At 37.2% G+C, this 21,822-nt stretch overlaps 1 protein-coding gene across 2 annotated transcripts; it reads left to right on the forward strand.

Annotated features, from left to right (window-relative positions):
* The first annotated feature begins 4,222 nt into the window (after positions 1-4,222).
* LOC129281289 (retinol dehydrogenase 10-B-like) lies at positions 4,223-21,279 on the forward strand. Of its 2 annotated transcripts, XM_064101453.1 has the most exons (8): positions 4,223-4,964; positions 7,820-7,963; positions 9,799-10,041; positions 13,192-13,440; positions 15,066-15,337; positions 17,452-17,702; positions 18,613-18,738; positions 19,891-21,279. In XM_064101453.1, exons 4-8 carry the CDS (start codon positions 13,200-13,202, stop codon positions 20,012-20,014), a joined length of 1,014 nt encoding a protein of 337 aa, XP_063957523.1. In that variant the 5' UTR covers positions 4,223-4,964; positions 7,820-7,963; positions 9,799-10,041; positions 13,192-13,199; the 3' UTR covers positions 20,015-21,279. The 2 variants fall into 2 exon arrangements, with proteins under 2 accessions (XP_063957523.1, XP_054773240.2); XM_054917265.2 differs by lacking the exon at positions 4,223-4,964 and having other exon boundaries at positions 13,195-13,440.
* The last annotated feature ends 543 nt before the right edge of the window (positions 21,280-21,822 follow it).

The raw sequence follows: 21,822 nt of genomic DNA on the forward strand, positions 1-21,822 counted from the left end.
AATATTGAAATGAACCTCTTTTTTTGCGCGCGCGCGTACAAAAGTGTTTTGTTACCCCTTTTCAGAGTTTAATTCTTCCATAATTATTGTTCATGACCAGTCGACTGAGTTGAATCAGTTGATTGACGATATTCTGATTAGATGGATTGGAGGGAGGGGAGGGGGACTAAGGAAAATGGAGCAATACGCTGTTGATTTCTGAATATTATGTCAAAATCTATCACGAAATGAGATGTTTGTATAAAAGGTCAGAATTCGAGCCCGTGAACAGATCTCCACATGAAATAAAATGTTCTGCGATTTCACATTGCGAAGACGTGGTCAGAAGTAATTTTGCATATCCAAGTTTATCAATAATGACGAGAAATTTGATTAACGCAGCGATTCCTCGTGAATATCCTTTTTTGTATGAAGTTAGCTATAAATGATGCTTGATAATAATAAAAAATATCCAAATGTAAATTCATATTAATTATCCACATGTGATGTCACCCTAATCTAGCTTTTAACGATAAAGCAAATAAGAAGGGAAAGTATAATGGAGTAAAAAAATGATAAAGTGATAAGAAGAAATCAACATATACTGGGTTAGTAAGAACATTATTATTCCCCTCAGATCATGGAGGTTGATAAAATGGGTTTTTTTCTTTTATCTTTACATATACTTAATTTAAACTAGAAAGTAAAAGTCTACACATGTGGATGTGAATATGCGGTATCCTGTGTTGGAAGGCGTCGGAGGGCGAGACGGTTTGGAGAAGAATGTGTCTCTGTCCACATCATTAACAAATATCACTGGCAATTGCATTAATGAGTGATGTATCTAATAATGATAGTTCATTTGAATCTAGTGGAGTGCATCGATGATCATGTTTGCCTTGACATTATACTGAACACGATGTCTTTAATAGGCTTAATATCACTCAAGCTTGATACTTAAAGGGAAACGAAACCTTTGGAACAAGGTAGCTTGTGTGAAAACAGAAAAATCAAAGAAACGGATCAATGAAATTTTGAGAAAAATTGAATAAATAATAAGAAAGTTATGAGCATTTGAAGTCTAGATCATTATTGTAATGTAGATCCTATAGTTGGCAATGCAACAAAGATGTGTTATGACCATAGAGATGTAGTATATATATCTATGGTTATGACACATGTGAACAACTTTACCATTACTTTTGTATATATAGACTGCCCTTTTTATCACTTCTATCAGTAGATCATGTATTCTTTCTATAGGAGGGCATGTAATACAAATTTTCACAGAATAAATTATGGATAAAGAGTTTGTATCACCATAAGAAGGAGCAAAAAGAGACAATTTGGGGGTATTTTATATAGTCCATCACAGGGAAAGTTGTTCACATGTGACATCACGCATCTTTGTCGCATTGCCGATGGGAGGATATCCATAGCATTTATAGTGATCGCAATAATCATGATAATCAAAAGCTCATAACTTTGTCCGATTTTCTTCAAATTTTCTTTGTTCTTATTCTTTGATTTTTCTGTTTTCCACACAAGTCCACATGTTCCAAAGGTTTCATTCCCCTTTAAGCTTTTGCTTTTATATTTCGCAAGATAACATGATTAGACTTACAAGCGAACCAAAAGCTGAAAAAAAATCACTCTTTACTTTTGAAATTAGAACATTGCCAAATAGCCAAATTAATTTTGATGTTTTTTTTTTCTTTCATAATTGGAGAGGGTCATTTGATGTGTTTTCCAATTTTCCCTTAACCTCCCCCTATCTAATTTAATTCACCATTCAACATGCTCTTCATGAATAGTAAGAGATGTGATTAATGAGTGTCTCCTTGAAATTTAATTCAATTATATTATGGGATCATTTCTGTCATCAATCAAAGAAAGAAAATAAAAGAGACTTGAAATGTTATGGGATTTGGGATCTTGCCATGCCCATATACAATCTACTTGGAAAATAGATTGAAAACCTGAATAAAACAGGATAAAAAAAGGGGAAGAACGGTAGACGAGGGAGGAGAAAAAGGAAAAAGTAGAAGAAGTAGATATGAAGAACGAAGAAGAAGAAGATGAAGGGAAAAAAGGAGAAGCAGAAGATGGAAAATCACATCAACAATAACAACAAGGAGATACGAATGATAATAAGACATAAATGAGAAACAAAATAGGAAAGGATTGGTAGCATGGTGCCTTCTCAACTTGAGTCAAACTTGAAATTGATTAGGGATTTCTTTTGTGTGCACATTGTCCAAAGTTGAATTGTTAACAGATTTATAGCAAATAACATTGTTTTCCATAATTCAACTCAGATTATGATCATAACTGTAATATATTGTTTTAAAAAGTATTAAAGGGGGGGGGGTGCGTAACCATCGGAGCTCCATGAATTGTTAACAGATTTATAGCAAATAATATTGTTTTCCATAATTCAACTCAGATTGTGATCATAACTGTAATTGTTTTAAAAAGTATTAAAGGGGGGGGGGGGGGTGCGTAACCATGGGAGCTCCATGAATTAGCGTCTAAATCTTAGGCTTGATCGTGTGATCATTTATCATTTAAACCATCTTCGGTCGCTGTTTAAGTAGGGCAGGTTTGCTTTAATTGTGGGAAATTCATTTTGACTTAAGGGTCACTTCAAATAGTCCAGCGAAAATTGGATGACACCAAGATGACCTTGAAACTAGTAATCATTGACCATCTGCAACGAGGAAGGTCAAGTTTTGACCCATCTCAAAATCTCAGCCTCATCCACTCTTCATCACCATGCCGTTGGAATTCGCCCCTTTCTTTCAATCACGCATGTTATTATCATGAAGACAATTTAATCCGACATCATGCACAACTTATCGCGTCAGTGAAAACCAAAATTAATAGTTAAGACTTGTACAGCAGAATCTTTCGGAACAAAAAGTGATTTCCTTAAAATCACCATCATAACAATGAGGACCATGCATTATGTCACGATCAATAGAGGAAAGAGGTCAGTATATAAATGACACTCTAGTTTCTCATTATATGACAACCTTGTTTGGATTCCGAACACTCAAAACGTCACTATCCAACAAAGTCATCATACACCCAAACAAAACCTAAAGACCTTATATACATGCGAACAATAAAGAGAAAGTTTGCAAAAACCGGGTTACGGTATAATGTACTGTAGACATGGTAGATCAGGGTAGATATAATTTGAATTCTGACTGCCAATCAACGATTTGGTTCGCTAATTTACCAGAAGAACTAGTATACGCGTCGAATTAAGGCTCTCTTTGATATTAGATCAAATAAAAGATAGGTATTCTTGACGTTTTCAAAGAAAAGACTAACAATAGAAAGAAAACTACAACAAACAAACAAACAAACAGATGAAGAAAAGTGAAAGAAAGTTGTGGTATACAATTTGACAAGATAAAGTCCTATATGTTACGTAATGTTGACAGGTCAAAAGTTATTTAAAAAAACCTAATAGCTTGCATTGAAAATTGGAGGGGATTATGTAAAAGTAAAATTCACCTGGGCTCCGTAACACAAAGGTTTACAATCAATCGCTAAATACCAATGACCAATCAAGATCATCGTTGCATGCGCACTCTGTTTGAAATACTGACTGGGAGCCAATGAGTGCGGTTCTTTCATATTTGCAAACCATCGCAAACCTTTGTGTTACGGAGCCCAGGGTCCCGTAACACAATGGTTAGCGATTAATCGTACGCTTGATTTTTACGATTGATTGTACATTGTAGTCAATGGAATCAATCGTATAAAAATGTCCTATATACGATCATTGCTTAGCTTTATGTTACGGGCCCCAGGTCTACTTACAGATCATGGTAACTAGGGTTAGGGCTAAAGAAACTTGGTCCATCAATGTCATAATTTTTCCTCTCAGTCCAACCATCACCGTCTTGGCCTAATACTTGGCCTAACTATCATTTAGTCTAATGCCTTCGTCTACTTCGCACTTCATCAAATGGAAATTAGGTTTATAAACAATTCATCCAAATCATCTTGGCCACTTTAGTGTTAAGCAAACTGGGTATTAGATGAAATGGATGTAACCTAACTGGAAATGAGACCATATGGTCAGTTTACGATCTAGTGGGCGTTTCATGAAAGTTGTCAGCACTGACTAAATTGTCAGTGCTGACAATTTCAGTGAAATCATTGGTTTTTGATTGGCTGAAAGGCACTGGCCTCTGACTGTTACTATGGTAACTGTCGGAGAAAGACAAACACCAGTTTGGAATCAAACTGATGCTGTTTTAATACTAATTGGTGTTGTATAAACACCTATATATCTGGTGTTAGACCAAAACGAAACTGGTGTTGTTTAACACTTCTCCGGGCTGGTGTTAAATCAACACCAGAGTTTTTGCAGTGTATTTACTGGTTTCTTGATTCCTCCGTACATCGCAGAGTGAAAAATCCCAATTGTAGGGAACAGAGGGTGCTTACCTCGTGACAAGAAGTGTGTGACTTTTGTAATCAAGACGCGTGGATCTTATGATTATGGATTCCTTTGATGAAAAACAAGATTTTTATGATTTCCTGACGTAGGAAATCCGTAGAAGTGGAGATATGATAGAGTGGCGTTTGGTGCATTGTTAGGTACAATGAGCTTCCGTTATATCATAAACATGAAAATCCCTCTTTTAATCCGGCTATAGTCTTCCAAGGAAAAATTATTTCCAAACTGTTTGGTAAAACGCTTTCAAGAACGAACAGTTACCGAACAGCGGAGTTATTTCAAGGATTTGCATAGATCATCCAGCGTATCAGGAAGATATACTGAAAACGAATATATTATTGTTAAATGTGCTCAAATATTCACGGACTTAGTTTCTTGATTTTTGTTAATGGTATAACGAGGTTTCTTAAGGTTTTAAATAATTGATTACTCGATATGTAAGGAAAGATTAAATTAATTATGTAGACCGAATGGATGTGGATGGTACTCATACAGATTATTTGAGGTAAGTCTCACTCGCTCTAAAAAAATAGTAATAATAATAATTGGGATAGAGGGCACATCGACCGGTGCCTAAGAATAGGAAGACAAATCAAAATGTCAAAAATCTTTCATTATTATTAGTATCATGAGCACCCAATGTCTCTTGTAGAACTATGACTAGAGCATACTCATAGAAAAGCAGGCAGAGACAAGTTATAAATTACATATTTTTTTAGTGTAAATCATTGAATATTATATATTCTTTTATTTTTGTCCTTGCACTTTGACTTTCATGATCAAATCAGGCGAATAGCCTGGTCAGCTGTGTATCTCTATCCAAAATAAATCCATATAGATTTAAAATTTCTATCCAAAATTTATAAATCCTTCATAAACCTCACATGGGTTTAGATATTATTTGTCTTCGAGTTATTTTTATTCTAGTTGATTTTTTTTATTTTGATTTCTGTTTGATTCATTTTTATTCGTGTATTCCTTCTAATTAAAATCACGATTAATAAAAGTATGCGAATGTCATAATACAAACCCAACCCCCTGTCCAAAGTACTCACAAGCTAGAGGCGGTGCTGCGGGGAAGGGGGTAGGGGGGGGGGTAGGGGTCGACAACTCCTCATATGATTGTTTAGGTAGAGTAGAGGGGTAGAAACAAAGAGAGCCGAACACGAGAGAGAGAGAGAGACAGGGGGGGGGGGGGTGAAGACAAGAAGAATAGGAAAAAGAGGGCTACCAACCATGAGAAATGTTGGGCCTGCCAATACCTGTATCGTTCAATTAAGAATGAAATGGCGTATCATAGGTCGCCTTGCTCTCATGGCCCCGCCCGCCCTTATTGCAAAAAACGCCAGAGGGTAAATTGTAAATGGATCCGCCTTTACATGCTTGATGTACTGTTGACTTGTACTCTCTGTCTTGGACCCTGCCTGCCATGGCGCCAGTCCATGCACGGGGTCAGGGTGATAGCCCCAATGGCTTTTCAAGTGGTGGGGAGAAATGAAAGGGGGAAAGGAAAATTAGAGGACTAGAATGAAAGTTTTTCTCTATACCCCTTTGATTTAATTGAAAAAAAATTGATGCCCCCATCAAATATGCGTGACGCCGCCCTTGGACTTTGCTCAAACCGAACCCGTACCAACATCTATCAAACCAGGTACCATTTAAAAAAAAAACATATACAGCCCCTGTATGGCCATTGCTTTCAAAAGAATAAAGATACTTCGCAGAATTATTTGCAAATGTCCTTTAGAAAAGGTAAAAGACGGATTTTCCCGAATTCGACGATAACTATAATGAAATTAGTCCGTGTAGAGCGCAACCGAACTAGAGCAACAATACTCGAGTAATTCTATACAGGTAAGTGGGATCTGTGCCAAACCTTCCGACTGTTACAACAGTCCCATGTCTTGCAAGTGTATTTTTGTATCATCTTTATGTATGGTTGCTCTGTTCGACCTACTTCCATACATTAATTTAAAAGAGAGGTCTATATATTTTGAGTACCTTTCGACTATTATGACTATTCGAAATGTGTCTGACTGTAATAGTATTCAAGGTGTGCTTAAGCCCCATTCAATCATCTACATTCCAGAGAGCATCGCTTTTGTATAACTCAACCTGGAGATCTAGGCTAATTGAGCCCCTTTCGGTATGCGCAAACATGAAGAATTCTCAAAAAGTCACAATTGCTTACAGTTTTGTACACAAAAATATACCTTAGAATTGAATCTACGGATTTGTCATCGTTTCGTCTATATATTTTCACATCACTATTATGATTGGCGCAAACTGGAATACTGATGCTTGATGGGCAATTCATCAATTCTCAATGAATGAAACAATTGTTTTCATTTATAGATGCACATAGACTGAAAACACATGTACAGATAACTAATTTAATATCCCATTTACCTATGTTATGCGGTTATGTTTCTGAATTTATACTCATCGTTAACATCAAAAGATGAAAATATTTCCTGACACCAAAATATTAATAATATTTTGGTGTCAGGAAATATTATTATGATTATATATAAAGGGAACGATTAAACTAAAAACAAATTAATATTGAATAATTACTATTATATTTCCATGGAAGCGTGCGAGTGGTTTTACTCTCCTTGTTATGAGAAGTTTAATGTTCGAATCCTATACCATGGCGCGGTCATCCACATTTTGCCAAACTCCACAGCTTCATCAGCCTCGTATGACTAGTAATAAGAGCAGTAATTGAATTTGAAAACTCTGGTTAAAATTTTCCCAAGGGAGTGAAGATTGTTTGCAGATTTTTTTTACGCGGGCAAAGAAGAATCCTATCACCGAGGTAATAATAATAATATACTGCCATCTAAACTATATCATTTATACTAATAGATAATAAATATAATAAATAACGCGATTCTCTTCATATCGTTTAAAAAACAATCGTACAGCTATTCAATGTGTGCGATTTTCCCCCTTTCTTTATTTTCTTTTATATATTCGGCTTCATTTGAATGAAATATAAATCTTTTTCGTTGGAAATTTGGTCTCTGTAACTTGATTCCTCATGTTCTTCTACAATCAGCAGGTTTATATATAGTTTATCATGAAATATGATAAACCCTATAATACCATCATAATAATTAAGCATAACGTATCAAGATGGTTTTTGTTTTCCCATCGAAGTTGATTATTTTGTTGATAATAATCAGCAACCTTTAGACATAATCATTGATTATCTCTTCCAGTAAACATTTCTAGCATCGAAGGACGTACAATTGACGGCGACTTTGGACAAATATAAGTGTGTAATTAATATGATTAATTATACCCTTCTCGGAGCAATGTCTTGATAGCAATGTTGGTTTTTTTCGTCTACAGGTTGGCCAATCTGTTTCGTTTGTCAAGTTTCTGCATCGAGAAGATAAGATGGATAGTATGAGCTGAACCCCATCTTTCTCGAAACTAGGAATCTGACATGACTGTGGCTCGTCACAATCAGAGGGAAGAATCAAGCCAGTCAATGTGAGTTTTACGATAGTTGAATGTTTAGATTAAAATTGGTGAAAGCTTTGATTTATCGGGGTATGTGCTAACCCCAAGCTTACGCAATGCAGGGCCGCATAATAGCTCCATGATTTAAGGCCCGGTCCCACTGCACTTACGGATGCAGAGCGGATGTAAAAATCTTGCCATCCGTTGGAAAAAGCTATGCATCCGTTGTGTACTCATTACATACGTATTAAGGCGACCGCACACCTTGCGATTGGTCTGCGACCCGATTTCAAAATAAAATGTAGTAGAATTTGATGCTAATATGGAGACTCGGAATATCTTACTGAGTAATGTTCTAAATCATCGTACGAATGCCTATGTTCAAATCTGTGACTATGCTATCATCATTATTAAAATAAAAGCGAATTTAACATCTAGTCGTAATGACGTCATAGCAGTCTTAGATTGGCTACGATTTGAAAATTATTTGGCCTTTACTCCAAAATAAAGGCTTGCAATCTTTCAAAATGGTTATATTAGTATTCTTTCAATTAATTTTAACCTCAAATAAAATGATATGTTCCATTCACATTTTCAGAAAATGAGCAAAATGCGATTTGTTCCAAAATCGGATCGCGAACATTCGTAAGGTGTGCGGTGGCCTTTACACACGCTCTATCCATCGAGCATCCGTCCACTGTGATTTCATCCGCGCATAAAGTTTTGAGCTAGGTCCTACACAAAACTTTTAGAAAGGATAAACTTTCCGCCGGTACGATATAATGTAAATTCGCAACATATAGGATAAACAAACGTTCCATGTCCGTTATCCGTTAAATGTCCGCTGTATCCTCTCTACATCATCTGGGCATCCTTGCAACTCAGATCCACTGAAGCTGAACAATGGAAAGAGGGAGGAAAGATAAGGTACATGGAACGTACTTTCATCGTTAGTAGCACGGATATAGAAAGGATGTAAGCGTATGCATCTCGTAAATAAATATTCAACCCCCGGTAACCCCTTCTGAGCTGATCCACTTCCATCCATTTTCATTCGCAAGGTTTCCGATGAACAACCGTTTAACATCCGCGCTACATACTACCCACGTCCGTTCTTTTCCGTTATGTTTTTCGCAACTTTTTCGCCAATTATTTTGTCCATTTCTGGAGCGGATGAAAACGGATGGGGCCACCCGCGAAATGTTGCTCGTCAGCTGTGTCCTTTATGAATACGTTTTGTATCCGTCGGCCAGTGTTTCTCGTTTCAAAATCATGATGTACGTAGTTTCATTTGTTTTTTTAAGTTGTATTTTATTGAATTCATTAAACAAAAATAGACAATATCATTATTTTTTAAGTAATACAATACAAATAACACATATGTAATTGTTTAAATATTAATTTGATTATGCTTTAACCTAAATTGAAAGGTGTATATAGGCCTATAAACGTTGATTTCTCTTCGGTGTAACTGTCTCTTATACACTCTCAGAAATGTTTTAATCAACCTACCAGGTTGGTTAAATTGGGAAGTCCACTCCAACAGGAAGTTAATTTGAATAAAAAGGGGAAATTAAACAAACATAGCACTGAAAGTTTCATCAAAATCGGATGTGAAATAAGACAGTTATGACATTTAAACTTTCACTTAATTTTACAAAACAGATATACATCCTGGTCGGTATGCAAATGGAGGGACCGATGACATGATCCACTCACTATGTATTATTTTGATTTTCTCCTCATTGTGATGTGAAACAAATATTCATTCCTTCCTGAAAATGACTGGAAATACGTTTTTTTTCTTGGAGTGTCAAGATATCATGAAGTTTGTAACGCTTATCTTACATTCCCTCCTTCTACAGACGTTAGCAGAAAATTTACACATTGGACAGAGATAGGTGTTTATCAACATAGAGAAGCCTCTATATCCGATACGCCTGTTCGGTTCCGGGTTTACAGAAGCGTCTATGTCAAATATCCGACACGTCTGTTCGGTTCCGGATGTAGATTGGCAAATCGTTGGGCTAGTACCTCAGTGACACTCATCGAGACGAATGTAAAAAGACACAGAAAACATACAGTTTTAAAGTGCAGTACTATATAAGGTATGTGTAATGGTACTTTATGAAAATTCCGTGAAGGGCAATTGTGTTAAAGGGGGACGCTACGCTGAAATAATCATATCTTAATAAATGCAATAAAATTCACCGAGCAACATGCTGAAAATTTCATCAAATTCTGATAAAGAATAGAGAACTTTGAATCTTGAAGTTTAGCAAAATTTTCAAAAAGAACTTATATGCACGTCGTCATGAATATTCATTAGGTAAAGTCATGATGTCATGTCCCCGCTTTCTCTTTTATGTTATTACATGAAATCATAATATTTCATGTTTTCATACATGTGTGTATGATATGTTTTCCATTATAAGTTGCAGCAATTTATATTTAATGGATTAAATCAGTTGTCAATCTAATTTTTATAATTGTTGGAGGACAAAATATAAATAAACATATTATGACATCATCAATTTGCTCATTGAATTTGTTTCATGGAAATAATACCAATCATTAAAATGAATAACTCTGTGATTCCTTGTCCGATTTTAATCAAATTTTCAGTGTTTTCTTAATGTTTGATCTTTCTGAATCTGTACAAATCATACTATTTTTAGCCTGGCGTGCCCCTTAAAACACTTTTTTTTTAAAAAGAAAATGAAGCTACCATTTAGCATATTGTTTTTTTTAATGTGTATTCGTTTGTTCGTTATTTTATTCTTAGGAATACAATAATTTGTAGCCAAACATTATTTGTTATTTTGTCCAACCAATGATGCACATTTTGATAAGGCGTTTTGATCAATAAATATTAGCAAGAACATGGAGTATTGATTTTCAAGCATCGCTCTAAGGTTTGTCAGATTAAAGTGCAATTTTTAAATTGATTTTACTCAAGGCGAACTAGAATGAGATGTTGTCATCTTGTGATGATTAGGTAATATTCTTGAGGGTTTCTTAGAAGATACACCACTAGGTTACTAGTATATAGATTACACAGGGTAATTATTCCTTGGAAAATTAGTGGTTTTGGAAAGAACCTTCTCGTCTCGATTTATAAGTATAGAAAGATGATAATGTACTAAAACATGGCCGCACGCAGAACTTTTTTTGCTTGGGGGCAGCACGTGTATTATGGGGTTTTTTGGGGGAAAAAGCGACGGAGCGAAGCGACCGAGCTTGTTATTGGCGCGTTTGCATTATGTATAGTGAAATTGAAGGATTTCGTGCATTCTGTTGTCAATATTAAAACAATTTTCAGTAAAGAAAAGGTTTAAATATTTCGGGGCTGCGTACGGCCATGTCTCGAAACAAAGAAGATACCAGGAAGATTCTCATTGTGTACCTATACTGCACTCACTTCAGCCAAGTAAGATTATGTGCCAGGCGTGAATTTATTGCCTCAGTGAACGCAGACCATGTCTCAAGACTGGACAGAAATGCTAGTCCATTTTTCTATAGAATCCTGGGTCTTGAATCATTTATCATTTATGGCAAAGATATTGTATCAATTAAATTTACTCAAATTAATGTCATTGTATACTCGTATAGTTTTCTTCTATTTTTTAACATGGCCATGGTGAATTAGTTGTAAACTGACACTCCATACACTCTTAAAACAAATCAGTCAAATTGACTAGAACAGTAGTCAGCTGGGTGCAACTGATATGTCTATAGTCACATTTCTGACATATATTCTAATAAGAAATAACTCTGTTCTAGTAAAATACGACTAGAAAAATTCAAATAATGACTAGAATAACAGTTGCACCCAGCTGACCCTATAAACTAGTCAATTTTGACTGATTTGTTTTTTTTAGAGTGTAAAGAAGTATGATGTTATTTAAGCCAATGCTAGACAGAAATAACTCTGTTCTAGTAAATACGACTAGAAAATGGTCAAATATGACTAGAATAAAAGTTGCACCCAGCTGACCCTTTTAACTAGTCATTTTGACTGATTTATTGTTTAGAGTGTAAAGAAGTATGACGTAATTCAAGCCAATGCTAAGATGATATATACATAGATTGCATTGATGTATATGTCTACTATAACTTGAAAAGGAAATAATTTTTTTATATATATATTCTTCATTATCATGTGCATTTCAATGGATGGTGTAAAGGTTGACCTTAAGCTTGAGATATCACATCATGTTTGGTTATAGCCTATTGTACTGATGCTGTTATCTGTGTTATCTAAAAACCTAGTTGCATGCATCTTGGATTGTTTTTTTTGACCTCGTTTGGGGGGGGGGTAAGGGGCAAATTCCTCGAGTGACACTTTTAAGGGGGAAAACACGTGGAAGAGGAAAAGGGTGAAAACGGACAAATATATCTATATTTTTGAGGATTTTTGGCGAGGCAACTTCACTGTTTGTCCCAGACGTCATAATACGCCGCTGATTTACAGTATCATAAATCTCCGTCATCAATAGTTTACTACTAGTACAGTAGATAGGATCACATTACGCGGCAATGACCTTAGCATTCTATTTTTCTAGGGCAGTTGAATTTTATGCTGGTACATATTATTATTAAAAAGTACTCCTGAACTTTTAGTACTGTAAGAAATATTACAATGTGCAGCAAACTTAATGGGGACGATTCTCCATAAAGCAGATTATTGTCTAGCAAGATATGCGGAAAGTTAAAACGAGTCGTATATTTTTAGTAGATTATCTGTTCGCTATTCAACAGTAGTTAGCTGAATTAATTACCACATACGTACCCACCAACGAACAATATATTGTAACCGTTTGCATAAATGATACATTTCTTTTAAATTTGCACCCTTCGATTAACACGCCATGCACTGCCCTATATTAAATTAAATAAAAAAACTGCTTTCTAACTGCAGCATAAATAGTAATTAAAATAAATTACATAGTCGTGTTGTATTGCCGCAATGTGGGGAACCGTTATGAAGCGAGCAAGCTTATCACAATGGTGTTATGTTTAACATGGGTTTATGATTTGATGCATACATTTGGTGAATTGTGAAAATAAAATGCAATAAAAAATACGTTTTCAAAGTATCTGGACTCCAACCCACGGGCCCGGCTGCGTACGGCTATGCATTTTTAGAGAGAGAGAGAGAGGGGGGGGGGGTGGGATGGAGGGAGAGAGAGATGGACAATACCTTTAAATGCGTTGTCAGAATAATCATGAAATTTTACCCGCCAAATTCTCTTCAGTAGGGAAAATGTCTGACGCGTCAGCTGGTCGTGACGGTGATCTAAGCAGGAGAGCACTGAATGTCCTCGAGTTCTTTGGCGAACTTGTGATCCTTCATCTCCACATTCTCTTGGTTACCATAGAGGCCTTCCTAACATGGATGATACCAAGTTTTCTGAGGTCGAAATCTCTGGAGGGTGAGACGATGCTCATTACGGGGGCTGGCAGCGGCATCGGCAGGCTCTTCGCGCTCAAGTTTTCTGCATTAGGTGAGTAGGGTGAAGGGGGAATCCCCGCCATACCCGGGGGGGGGGGGGGCGTTTCATGAAAGGATTTGTGGATGTTTTCTCCGACAAGGTTTTCATTTCTTTCCTAAAAGATTTTATCCAATATTAAACACGAAAACAATTGATTTACTTTACAGAAAAGTTTACAACAGCTGTACATCAGGGCACTGGAAACGATTTGTTCCTTTCCACCGGAGATACTGGTATATGTAATTATTATTGCAGGGGCGGATTCAGCTTTCGCCAATAGGAGAGGGGGAGAAAAATATTTTCATCCACATTTTCATCGATCGGCCGCTAAATTGTTTTTTTAGGGGGGGGGGTTGATTATTGACGATGTATGCTAGTCCTAACTAAAGATTGACTATGAAGTGCACCTTATTTTTATTTTTACGAATATGATACGAGTTAGTAATGCAAGCGCGAAGCGCGAGCTCAAATTCTGGGATCGAACATTCTAAACAGTTTTTGTAATCATTAGCAAAAGGCGTACCTAAACGTATATACTGACGTGAAAATGATATTATCACAGACAGATAGGAATCTAACCTTGTAGTTAACAAAAGTATCGGGATATTTGATTGGATCGATAGTTTATGTCATAAATATTCACAGAGTTATATGAAAAATTGTTCTTTCTCTTTATCTAATGAAACACATGATTTCAAGACCAGGAAAAAAAAAACCAACCAAGAATCAAAATAAAACACCAAGCGTCCCCCCCCCCCGCCATTATGCACCTGTACCCTTACGTTAAGATATGTATGATGAATAATTGTTATTGTTTTCTGGGGTTGCCACGCAGTCAAGCTTAGCTTATAGTGGCAACCCCTGCAACCTTCTAAAAACGATATGTATTCATAGAAAATGCAATTTTGTTCAATGTTTTGCTTGTCAGTTGATACGTATATTATTTTTGTATTTTCTTTGTTAATGTGTTTATGAAAAGGTGTTGCAGAAACCAATAAATGAAATGAAATAATGGATATTATGAAGCGACTACGAGCTCTTCACATCCCACAGTGTGCTTAACCAATGAATGCTCATTTTCATAGTTTTTGGACAACCTGAAGATTATGACACAGTATGGTCTCCACAGTTTGACAATGGAAATCATCATTGTGCCCACACTGTTGAAAATATGCTAAATGAGTGTGAAAACCTGTGTGACCCCCCTCCCCCCACCGTGTGTATCATACTACAGTGTGGTAACAGATTCTTACAGATTGATTGCATTCAGTGAAATGTTTCACAGTGTAGGCCAACGGTGTGATTGCATTCTGAATACATAGTGTCACCACCATCATAGTGTGAACAATATAGTACCACAGTGTGGCTACCTAGTAGATGATATTCCACAGAATGACTAACCTGTGATTACTATTTCAGTGTGCTACTCTTAATTTCACAGTGCATCCACACACAGTGAAACAGTGAAAGAGTGTGTTCTGACATCACAGTGTGAATGGCAGTGTGATATAGAACATAGTGTGAAGTGCAATACGCTACATCGTTGTTCACACTGTATTTCTTCCAGCAGGAACGTTCAAAATTTACGAAATTTTCAATGGGAAAACGTTCTTTTCTATTCATTCGATTCCATGCAGGGGTGCGAGTGGTGTTATGGGATATCAACGCTTCTGCCGTTGAAGAAACGGCGAAGATCGTACGCGTGAACGGCGGAAAGGCCTGGTGGTATACTTGTGACGTCACCAAGATGGAGGAGGTCAACGAGACTGCGCAGAGGGTGAGAGAAGAGGTCGGGGACGTGACCATGCTGATTAACAACGCAGGCATTGTGACCGGGAGGTACTTCCAGGATTTGAAAGAAGAAGATTACCAGAGGACAATGAATGTTAATTCATTGGCCCATGCTTGGGTAAAGACTGCTTCTTGTCTGTAATTGGTTATAGAAGTTTGCCACTCGGGAGAGGCAACAAGGGTGAGGAGGGGGGGGGGGGGGCAGGTCGCCTGTATGATTTTTTCTTCTAAGAAGAGAAAGGAGGAGAGGAAGAAAAGTAAGAATTATCTGGGTCGTATAACTCCATTCCATGTCATTCAATTGAAGGGGGGGGGGGTCTCTTGTTGATCATCTACCCCCCCCCCCCACCACTCTGTCAGGTTCAATCACGTCACATAATGTAGTCACTGTAGATTTCAGTATCTAGCTGTAGGGTCCATTGATCTTTGCTGATTGAATTCTACCGCCATGTTTACACCAACGCTGCGTCCATGCAGTTCTCGCTGCGTCAACGAAAAATTGATGTGAAGCAGGAACTGCTACAGCGTACCGAGATCGCAGCGAGAACTGTTATTGACGTAGAATAGTCTGCATGATCTCCGGAGACACATTTTCCGCAACGTGGATTTTGAACATGTCCAAAGTCCACGTAGCATGCAGAAGCGCCGTCTGATGAGCGCGTATATAGTAATTACGCAGTAAGGACCTCCTTAGGACCTACTAAAAGCTCAAACGACGTAGTATAGACTAGCCAAAACGGGAAGAATGTAGCAACAACTTTGCCCATGTGTGCTTCGCGGCTGCCACTCAGATTCAGTTGTTGCTACGTCCTGTACACCAGTAATGACCGCACAGAGGCCCTGTTGCAATCGGTAATGTAGCAGCGTTGCCTAAATGTTTCAACAGTGCATTATGTACACATTTAAATAAATGTTTAGAATTCAGAATCCGAAAGATGTGACTGGGCTAACTGTTTGCGATCTGATAGGCTAACAACGTTTCTATTCGGCTGGCACTGATGAAGTTGTCGCTATGTTGTTGAATAACAGAAGAAATCCTAGGATGCGGCGCCAACTTCATTTGATTTTCTAAAGAAAAATGAAATTGTCAAGTGCATGCTACGTCCGCGCCACGTCCTTGCGAAGTTCTCACGAGGTTTATTTTGCGCGCAAGAGCGGTCCATGCTGCATCGAAACGATTCCCGCTACGTTCTGATCATCATCTAGTGGATTGCGCGACTTGTAGTACCTTCGTCTGTTTTGGACGTAACACCAACTGAGTGTGCGTGGTGACCTCGTAGTAGCAGTACAGTAGAAATTGACAGAGTTGTTTGTTGCCACGTTCTTACCATGTCCGCTACGCCTATGCTACGTCGATGGAGTTGTAAGTAGGTCCTTAATGCGTCATTACTATGCACTATTCAGATCGCGCTCCCGCTACGTGGACTTTGGATATGTTCAAAGTCCACGTGGCGGAAAATGAGTCTGCGGAGATCATGCAGACTATGCCACGTTAATAACAATTCTCGCTACGCTCTCATAACGCTGTAACATTTCCCACTGCGTCATGGCCATTTTCATTTGACGCAGTGAGAAATTACTGCCTGAACGTAGCGCTGTTGTAATGGGGGTACAGTTGGCGCTACGGCAGTCCAAATAGACGAGGCGCAGCAAGTCGCGTAATCTGCTGGATGTATATAGTCAGAACGTAGCGGGAACCGTTTCGACGTAGCATGGACCGATTTTGCTCGCAGAATAAACTTAGTGGGAGCACAACACACGCAACATAAACTTCAAAATGACGTGGCGCGGACGTATCATGCACGTGAAAATTTCACATCATTCGAGAAAATCAAGCGACGTAGGCGCCACGTCCTAGGTTTTTTTTTCTGAATTTCACCAACGTAGCGGGAACTTGGATTATCTAATTAAAGGGCTGGGGCTTGACTTCGTATCAAACCAGGTTGCTAAATGTACTGTAGGGTTATATTTTTGCCGGGTTTATAGTGATGTGCCTCCTTTAGGCTCGATTGAGACTGGAAACATTCTGTCTCATCCTCTTTTTTATACCACTTCCCTCTCCTAATTTCCCCACCCCCCTCTCATTCTTCCAAACTTCACATACCCTCCTTTTTTAATTTATAATTTCATTGGCACACTGAACTTTCACTGTGACTGTCTCAGCTGAGACTTCTTCCTCTTGCTATTTATTGCTAACATTACTTTATCTCTCTATCTTTGTTCTGACTTAAGACCCTGAAGGCGTTCCTTCCTCACATGTTGGAGAGGAATCACGGTCATATCGTCACTGTAGCTAGTATCATGGGTGAGCTTGTAATACCAGGATTGAGCGATTACTGTATGAGTAAATTCGCTGCTATCGCACTCCACGATAGTTTGCTACGCGAGGTCCGGGCTCAGCGGAAAGACGGGATCCATTTCACACTGGTCAATCCTTACAAGATCGACACGGGAATGTTTGACGGAGCGAGGATCAAAAAGTCGTGAGTGGGGACATAGCTCAATCTCCATGTCTTGTATTACTTTGCAAATAAGAAATGAAAGAAAATACTGTACCATTCAGATAATTTGCATTTAAAGTGAATCTTAAATTAGTGTTCAGATGTGAAATAATAATAATAAAAAATCGGTTTCCAGAGTCTGAATTGTTCATCTCTAGATTCTATAACACTTTCTGATTATTTTTTAGATCTCTAACATACTCTCTACATGCAAAGGAGCTAATCGATCTAATCTCACTCCTCTCAGCCTAGTGAGATGATTGACCAGTCCTGGTGGAATGAGATTTCATTCTTTTTACGAATTTTTACCTTTCGAGTGAAAGTGTAAAAAAATGCCCTTTCACTAAAAAAAACCCAGTAAAAATTCACTCTTGAAAGATTGAAATCTCATTCCATCAGGACTTGGTCTCCCATTTTTAGGGACTTGAGTCCTTTGCATTTAGAGAGTAGATCCCATAAAAACATTTAGATATAGATTTTGTTTATTTCCGTTCAACAAAATAAACAATAATCGAAGTAATAGTACATATTCAAAACAATATAGACAGTTCAATGACATTTCATAACAAATAAATTAACTGAACCAAGAAAAGTAATGCTTGTATAAAAGGCAAGTCCCTAAACTTAGTTTCAATACTAATTGACAATTTTCAATACTAATTGACAATTAACCATTCTAAGGGTCATCGGAATATATGAACAAAATAGACCTGTTTTTAATGATATAACTTTTAAATAGATAATATGATAATTACATGACTTTTGTTGGCATACCAATCCTCAATAGTCATTTCTGGTTTGGAAAAAAAAACATCGTCCACGTTTTCTATTTTGAAAACGCAATGACACTACCCTAATGTCTAATGATGATTCTATTGTGTTTTGGTCACAGAGCAGAGATGTTGTTCCCTACCCTTAAACCTGAGTACGTAGCTGACAAGGTTGTAGAAGCTGTACAAACTAACACAGACGTGGTCAGGACACCTTTCATCTTCAATATCGTTGTCGTTATCTCAAAGTAAGCTCCTGTAAGAATGTTAAATCACTGCTCACGATGGATAGCGCCATCTTTCGCCATTGGTGATCAGTAACGTGTCATTAATTTGCACGGTTTAAACTAGTGATATATCTCTATGGTTTACCACGAGCGATATATTGAATCAGGTGATCATCACGTGAGGCATGAACGTGATCTAAGCTCTGTTTAATTCAAAGTCGTTGTGATAATTCAGTGGTTGTCGCAATAATGTTAGCCATACCGAGCGACAGGATGCCGAGCGAACATGCATTGGGGCTCGTGTTTTTTAAGATGTTTCTTTTTTTTATTAAAATCAAAATACCAATACGATACTAAAGAAAGAAACTTTGATATCGCTATTTTTCCAGTATGCATTTAAACTCGAATCCTGAAAGAATGTCCAGACTAAAATTTAGCAGTTTTTGGAGCAGTATTTAAGGATTATTCTAGCCAAATTATGATTTATGCATTAATTAGCATGAATGATTAATTGAAAATAAATTTGAATAATTTTGGCGCAATGACCTATCCAAGATGGTTGATTACATCATGAGTGACGTGTGTGTCATTTTTTGCGCGATCAACGACAAAGATCTGAAGATGCCAAAAAAGCCCCCCCCCCCCCCGGGCTGTGTATTTTCCCACTTACTATAAGGGCTAATTAACATAAATGGCACCCAATAGGATTTATTTAGTCAGACTACGCCTCATGATTATTCTTGGGAGCATAATTATAGCCGCGTAATTTTCCAACTCATCGTGCGGTCGGTAAAACGATGCAGTCAAGATCATTCATGCAGGTTCGTGTCTCGCCTTGAACAATTTTTCAACCTTTTTTTTTAAATGTAAAACTGAGGCAAGGCTCTGAAAAAATACCAGCCCGGGATTTATAGACTGATTCAAAGCCTCCTAAACAGAATTAGCCTTTATCGTAAGTGAAAAAATACGCCTCTGGGCTATGTAATTTCAAAAAGCCCGGGCTATAAGGGTTCAGACAAAAAATATTCTGAATGTGTCACACAGTTGTTGGGACAAATAAGTGTATGTCAATGTCATGGTTGTGATACATTAAATTTGTCAGATGAATGATTCAGGACTTCCTAATGATTTTTTTTTTCGTTTCATTTATTCGTCATTTCCTTCTCTACACAGAATACTACCTCTGAAGGCTGTACTTCTCCTTGAAGACTTCGCTGGAAACGAGAAGGCAATGAAAACCTTTGTTGGACGTAGAGGGCAGAATGCCGTTGAGCAAGCAGTGACAACGATTGAGTGATTCTTCTTCTCCCGTCACATATTTATGACTCGACGAATCAAGCAGAAAAAAGTCGTATTGATTTTTTTTTAAATTGCTGATGTTCGAGAGTGAGTTTTAAACTCACTGTATTTCGAAATCCAATTTAACTAAGGCGTTGGTTTTTCAAATCCGCCATGCTGTAATGGTGATATTCCCAGAGAGTAACTTGTGCATAAGTGTTGAATTAGCCGATGATGAAATTTAACTTGTACTGTTAAGGATGTGTGTTACCATTTGATATCCATCGTTAATCCAGGTTTTAATCCATATTAAAAAAAAATTAAATCCCAGTTAAGATCACGGGCCGCTACACAGATAGAAGTACATGGATTTCATCTAAACCCAGGTCGGCTGTGAATTGTTACCAGTAAAGCTCCGGATTTAATTTTATTCCTAAAAATTCATATTTAAATATCAAAAGGATTTGAATTCCAAATCTTACAGCTGTAAGTTCAAAACGTTACAGATTTAATAGATATACGCTTAAATTGCGGCGCTGTCTTTTGTATTTTGTTTGTACTTTGTAATCCGAGTGGTTGGTGTTTAGAGCCTATGGGTTTTATAGGTTTTCCTACCTTTTGGAATTAGAACTTTGTTTCCAAAGATGAGCAGATAATAACGTATCAATGTACAATGATATACGCGCAGTTTTGATTGTATCCCTAAATGATATTGCATTTAATATTCAATGTAACGTATCTATTCGCCATCTTTGTAGTTCAATATAAACAGAGATTACTTTTTGTTAATTTTTTAAAAGTTCTACTTTCATAGTAAGTTTTCTTTTTCGGCTGAGCTATAAAATCACACGTTTTAAATATTTGAACAAGATTAATAGTCATGATAGTGGAGGTTCCGATTATACTGACTAAGCATTTTCACGTGTACGCACTGAGGTTTCCAGCAAAGGGTGTCAACAAACTCATTTACTATACCGAATTTGAAGACCCTATTTGCTGCAAATATATCTCTCTTCTTCATGTCAATGATTGTTGGATCATGTCAATGTCACAGTCGAATATTGTGTGCATATTTTTAAATCTTAAATTATTGTATTTAATTAATGTATATAGCCCTTTTCGTAATTATGTGTAGTTTCCATTCACATGACTGGTGAATTATTTGTAGATATGGAATTCAATTAGTAAATGTACTTAAATATTGCTGCATTATTATGTATGCTGCTAGTTCCATGTCGCATTTTCAATCAATTTATTTCATAAATATGCCATTGTAGCAAATAATTATCTATTTGCAGTGTACGAATTTCAACAAAGAGTACTATATCTCAATTTATCTTGTCTTGTTGTCATTACACGTCTCATATAAACAACAAAGACGTTGGCGATAACGACGACGACGAGGAGGAGGAGGTAGAGGATTATGGTGACGACGACGATGATGGTGTTGATGATGATGATGATGACAATTATGATGATGATGATGATGACAATTGTAATATTGATGATGGTGGTGATGATGATGATGGCGATGATGACAATTATGATGATGATGGTGATGATGATGACAATTATGATGATTATGTTGATGATGGTGGCGGTGGTGGTGGTGGTGGGAATGTTGACTTTGATATTACTTTCAATGTTCTTACGAGCGAAAAAAGAGATGCCGATGACGAGAATTTCGATAACCGCAACAAGGATGAGAAACATAACAATGATAATGACGATAATAAAAATTTTGATCAAAATTTAGTCAAGTGCCCGCCAACACAATGACAGTGGCGTAATGAAACAAGAATTTGAGGGGCATAACCATAACATTGC

This window comes from Lytechinus pictus, chromosome 1 (assembly GCF_037042905.1).
Source record: "Lytechinus pictus isolate F3 Inbred chromosome 1, Lp3.0, whole genome shotgun sequence".
NCBI classification, from domain to species: Eukaryota; Metazoa; Echinodermata; class Echinoidea; order Temnopleuroida; family Toxopneustidae; genus Lytechinus; species Lytechinus pictus.